This window comes from Solanum lycopersicum, chromosome 7, assembly GCF_036512215.1.
Source record: "Solanum lycopersicum chromosome 7, SLM_r2.1".
Taxonomy (NCBI): domain Eukaryota; kingdom Viridiplantae; phylum Streptophyta; class Magnoliopsida; order Solanales; family Solanaceae; genus Solanum; species Solanum lycopersicum.
Genome location: NC_090806.1, coordinates 10,190,565 through 10,196,708, shown reverse-complemented (window position 1 = coordinate 10,196,708; position 6,144 = coordinate 10,190,565). Strand labels below are relative to the sequence as shown.

At 30.3% G+C, this 6,144-nt stretch overlaps 1 protein-coding gene across 1 annotated transcript; it reads right to left on the bottom strand.

The window, feature by feature from the left end:
* Window positions 1-214: 214 nt before the first annotated feature.
* LOC101262631 (glucan endo-1,3-beta-glucosidase 5-like) lies at window positions 215-3,402 on the bottom strand. The gene is made up of 2 exons (XM_004242856.5): window positions 3,009-3,402; window positions 215-1,480 (listed from the first exon to the last, which is right to left on the bottom strand). Exons 1-2 carry the CDS (start codon window positions 3,386-3,388, stop codon window positions 331-333), a joined length of 1,530 nt encoding a protein of 509 aa, XP_004242904.2. The 5' UTR covers window positions 3,389-3,402; the 3' UTR covers window positions 215-330.
* Window positions 3,403-6,144: the final 2,742 nt, after the last annotated feature.

Here is a 6,144-nt window from a genome sequence, read left to right as displayed (position 1 = left end):
GTCCTTACTTGTCAAGGCAAGAACCTTAACTTCTGGCTTAGATGGATCAACTAGCTATGTGAGGGAAACTATTTGTCTTTCACCTTCAAATTCCTTCTTTATGCTTTCATTAATAAAAGTTCAATCGGATCATAATAATGTCGGATTTAAGATGTACTGTTTCTTACTATAAATTTTGTCTATAATTTTAACCAAATTACATATAACCAATATGTAAACATATAAAACTTGAGATATTATTTCTTGTAGAACAGAACAAGAGATCACATCACTATACATGTAACTTTTAAATGTGTATCCCATCACCTAATGCAGATAGATACATGTATTTTAGTAGTGCAACATGAATACTAGTACCAATAAAACAAGAGAAAAATGTTTGATCTTTGTAGCCGAAGACGTTCCTGGATTTACCCTCGTCTCATGCCTCCCCACATCAATCATGATCTCAAATCGACAATTAGAAGAGGTTCGTCCAAAATTAGAGGAGGATGGAGATGGATCAATCGTTGTAATGACCGATAAATTGTGAAACCTTTCACACGACCCCTTCTGTTGATTCATCGTTTGGTAGTACATATTAAACGCGTAGGAAGCATTGCTCTTAACATCCAATCCACCACATGATGAACCATATCCAAGACTCGTGCAATCTGCATAACTACAAGCATAGTTGATACTATCTGGTAAGTTAGGGTCCATAACATTAGCATTAGGAGCCATCACACACCATTTCCTAGCTAAATATCGAACGCCTTTTGCTGCTTTCAAACTTTGGTTGTTACCTAAATTTAGTTGGTACTTGATAGCTCCATCATAGTAAAACACTCCCCAATGTCTCTCGAAATTACCTGGTTGGATGCTCTTGGTGTCTTCATCCACGAGGCCGAAAAGGTAAATGTCTGGTGGCGTAGGACGTTTAGGGGTACCTATGCCACGGCTAATTCGGTCTAGTAGACCTTGATTAAACTTCTTAGCATACTCGATATTTGCATTGGAATCTCCATCAGTTGGCCAACCAATTTCTCCAACAATTATAGGTAATGACCCGAATCCATTTTTCTCTAGAGCCCAAACAAGAGTATCATAATTAGCTTCGAATACATTAGTGTATGATATGGACCCATCCACAACAGGAGATGATGTTCCTGAGAAAAATGCGAAGTCAATTGGGAAATGAGGATCTGCGTAGAGGCTAAGGAACGGGTAGATGTTAATGGTGAGAGGACCTCCGTTATCACTTAGGAATTTGACGATTTTCATCATGAGACCATGAATGTCTGATCTAAAATTTCCACCGGAGGGGACTCCAGTGTCCGTTTCATACACATCAGCATTAATTGGAACCGTAACCTTCACTTGTCGACCAAGGCCTGCTTTGATAAGAGCTGCTTGAACATTTTGGAGGGCAGGATAGGTTGTGTTAACGAATGTGTCTTTGTAGTCTTTCAAAAAAGGCTCATTTCCCACAGCAACGTACCTGACAATTAAAAAATGGATTAATTTTATTATTGCTAATTAATGTAGAAAAAGAACAAACTCACTAGCCTTACTTGTGAAGATAGATAGAAAATTGTCCTAACTAAATTTTATTCGGGCATACAGGAGAATTACTACTCTTGCTCACCATAATGATTAACTAGAGTAATATAAATTACATAAATTTATTTCTCAATTAAATAAGGAGCACAAAAACATATAATTAAGATATCACAATATATATTAAAATTATAAATCACAAACTAAAATTTTATACAAATTATTACATAATAATCTAATAGTTCAAAAGTTATTTTTGCTTTTAACTTCAACCAGAATAAACGACTCATCTCAATAAAATACTTTATTAAGAATGCAAGAAGGTGCGCTTTTGACAAATTAATTTTAATTTTTTTCATTCCCCTCCAGTTCCTTGATAATTAAGATTACTAATAATTCTATTTTTGTAGTAGTATTCATTAATGGATTTAAGAACGCAAAAAGTGAAGACGTACGAAATTTTCTATTACTAATGTAATTTAATATGTTACAAAGGTTATTTATCGTTTATTTTAGGTGACTAATTAAAACTACTATTATGTAATAAAGTTGTGTAAAGCCTTTTAGTTGATTTGATTGCATGACTATATATTTTTTATATGTATAGCATAAACTCTTAATTATATTTTGATATTTTTCTTTTAAAAAATAATAGTTAGTAGTTTGACTCTAAACACCAATATTAAGAAATATGAATAAGTATCATAATATTCCAAAATTATTCTTAAAATAAATGATTTTTAAATAGACTAGTATCATTATAAATTATTTTGGTCAAATAAGTGGGATCTAACGTGAGTTGAATGTTGATAGTGTCATTAAATTTTGTCACATAAGAAAATATATCAATTTTTAACTGACTAAATAGAAAAGTATATTATATAAATTAAGACTAGAAAAATAATAAATAATATTAAATTTTATTGAATAAAATAAAATACTTTTTACTATATATAGTTTTAAATGATCTTATGACAATATAGCACATAAATTTGATGACATCCTATATATCCACATGTCAAAAAGAAAGATATGCATAATAACCTAACGAAACATCACCTTAAACAGATCGATATATTCCATAGTCCATAAATACCTTAGTTTATAAGTAAGTTCTCCATTATATGTAGGTACATTTTTTGTGTTATTATTAATATCATGCATTTTCTGAATGAGGTGGTTCAATAAAAAAACTAGTAGGAAAGTTATATTTTATTATATATTTTTTTTATGAATTCACGAAAATAACTTTTATTTCTTATTTCCTATCTAAGATGTGTATATTTTTTTTACTCTCTTCATTCGCTTTAAGCTGTCATAATTTTCTTTATTTTGAAATTATTTTAATACTGTGTATTGTATGTTTCATCATATTGATAAAAAAAAAGTTTTGAATGTATACTAATTTCCATAATGTTTTTGAATATTTTATTTTAAAATGTTGAATAAATATAATCTAACGAACAAACCTGATATCGACCCCATTCTTAGAAATAAATGATGAAACATTTTGTTGCACCCATTGTTCAGCATTTCGAACACTAGCGGACAATGGTGCTAACAAGTCATTAGGTATCCCAACCATAACTTGAACACCTGATCTACCCAATGCCTTCAACACTCCTGGATCTGCTTCAAACAACTTTACTTTATTGAATCCGTTCTCTTTTAACAACTTCACTACAATATCAGGTGGAAGTGGATGACTTGCTCGCGTCCCCCAATTCACGCCTAGACCCTCCGTGGTTAAACATTTATCCAGCGTAACTAACAAAATCCATAACACGAAGATGTTGTAGAAATACTTCATTATATGAATTAGTAGTGAATGAAGATGGTGCTCATGCATTAATATATGTGAGAGCTAGGGTTTATATATGTTTTGAATTGTGAAAGAGAATGTACGTACTTTAAAAGAAAGGGATCATAACTTTGGAGCAATAGAAAAAGTTAGATGAGAAAAGAGAAAGAATGTTCAAAGAAAGGAATGAAGTATGAATGATGGTTAGGTTTCCTCTACTCAAGTTTTATGCTCAAGAAATGGACCTACCTACCTACCTATCTTAGTTTCTATGGGTAGTCTAAAGTCAAATATATTTTTAAAATGTAAAATGATAGAATAATTATTTTACAATAAAGTTCTTCTAGTGATTCCTAACTTTTTAGCTGATAGTATTACAAATTAATTCATTTTAAGTAAGATTTTGATTAACTATTATTTAAAAAACTTATTTAAGCATTTTTTTTTTAAATCAAATATTTTAAAAAGCTCCTTTTTGAACAATTATTTCTTGAGAATTTTATATGTATAACGAATATTGTAGCGATTTGTTACGTTATTTTGAGAACTAGATTTCTTCCTATCATGAAAGTTTCTTTTCGTAAATATTAAATCAGAAGTTTGCATTATTTATTTACCTACTATTATTTAATTAACAAATATTTATTAAATAATTGATTTTAATTAATAATTAATGAGCAAAGTCTGAAATTTAGTTAATACCTTAAGCTACTTGGCTCATATGTAAAACTAAGTTAAATTACTTGGAGTTTAACATTTCAGTCATGTAACACCCCATAAAAAATTTGAACTAAGATTTGTTGTGAGTAGAATTTTATCAAGGAATTTAAAATTTTTTAAGTATTAAAGTCAGGTCACTAGATGTAACACATTGAGTTCTAAAAAGAACTAAATTGGAAATAGCAAAATTTAAAATTTTGCAAGTTATGCTTAAGTTATGAGTTTTGGGCCAATTTCAGAAGACCACAACTCTTAGTATAGGATGAGTTTTTTTTTGGTCAAGTATAAGATGAGTTAGGTGTGCCATAAGATGGAAAATTAAAGGTCTTTGAATTGTCTTTCCAACACCACTAAGTTGGCTAAGTTTGACTTCGAATGAGTGAGATATGCCCTTTTGAAGTCAGATGGTCCTGTTAAGAAAAGTTATATGAAAATAGTAAGAAGTATTTTGGTTTTTTTACTTATCCAATCAGATTTAATTCATTTTTAGTAAGGTCTTAAGACTGTATTCTGATTAGGTTCAGTTTTATAATCCTAATATACGCCTAGAGTTTTAAAAAAGAGTTCAAGAAGAGAAAAGAGGATAAAATACAAAGAGTTTGTTAAGTTCTTGAGGATTTGATTTCGGACCAAGGGTGTAATTCCTAAGAGGTATGTAAGCTTTCATAGTATTTTGTTCGCTCACCCACACACCAATCATGAGTTTCTTTTGCGAATCTATCCATAAATATTGAACAATTTAATTTCTTGATGAGTTCTTGATAAGTGTTCTTGAAGTTTTCTTGCCGATAAAGTTTTGATGTAAGATTCTACTTGGGTCAACTTCAAACGACCATATCTCTTAGAATATAAAGAGTTACGTGAGTCATAACCTATGAAATTAACGTTATTTGAATCTACTTTCCAACCGCACCGATTCCGTGTCAATCAAATTTCTGAGAAAAAGTTATGACTGTTTTAGTAACATATACAATGCTTTTATGAATTAGCCGACGAGAAAACATTTAAAGTGTTGCTTTTTTTTTAACTATAAGAAAATCGTAAAAGAATTTCTTGATTAATTAAATGCTCAAAACAATTAAATTTTTTATCTTTTAGTCCATCATTCTCTTCTCTCTCAAACCTTAGGGCAAAACCCTAAGGAAAAATCAATGTAGAAAACTTTATTCAAGATTCTTTCAATCTTTTTTCAAGATTCTTCTTCAAGGTAAGTTTTTTCCCAATAATTCCATTCTAACTCATGTTCCTCCATACAAATATAAATCACCAATGAAAATAATAAATCTTGTCCATAGATATTTCAAGAAACTAGTTCAACAATCTCAAGAAAGGTTTTCTTGATTGTTTACCCTCAAGCTAGGGTTTCAAGGGTTCTAATCAAATTCTTCTTTAAGATTCTTTAATATTCTTCAAGAATCTTGTTTCTTTTTCAAGTATGTAAGGCTATTATAGTGTTGGACTAGCCTCACGCCCTATATTTACTTTCAAATTAGTAAAAAAGAAATCTAGTATTCTACCCCTAGGTTTGAGTATTTTTGAAATAAGTTGATTTGAGTTCTTGAGTTCATGTTTCCTTTAAAAGTTCTATTCTTAATTATCAAATTTTTATATTTTTATTAAGATCCTTTATATTATGGATCATAACGCTTGAATTTATAATTCAAATTTAAGAAAGAGTTAGAGTAGAGTTCAAGAAATTTTTTGAGTTTAATTGTAAATCCTTTGAGATCAATTGCCGACTTGAGATAAGTTTTGAGGAAGTAAGTATGAGAATGAGAAGAGTTGTATACCTGAGTTCCATATTGTTATCTAAACCCTTGAGTCGAGTCATTCATGCCCATAAATTCTGTATGAACTCCATCAGTTGAGTATCTTTGAGAGGAGTAGTATTTTCAAGTTCTAAGTATTAAGCATTAAGTTCCTAATAATTTTGGGATCTTATTCCTAATCATGGGGCTACTACATGTTACCCATGAAGTACTTAGAGTTGAGTAGTTCATGCCCATAATTCCGCATGAACCCTATGAGTCTAGCAGTCTTGAGATGAGAGGTATCATTAACATTCTTGAGTTGAGTCTTTCATG

Bases quoted from the DNA above. Each gene is read 5' to 3' on its own strand.
- LOC101262631 (XM_004242856.5), bottom strand. From the start codon at position 3,388: ATGCATGAGCACCATCTTCATTCACTACTAATTCATATAATGAAGTAT. The intron at 1,481-3,008 runs GTTTGTTCGTTA...TTTAATTGTCAG, and splicing joins AAGAATGGGGTCGATATCAG to GTACGTTGCTGTGGGAAATG.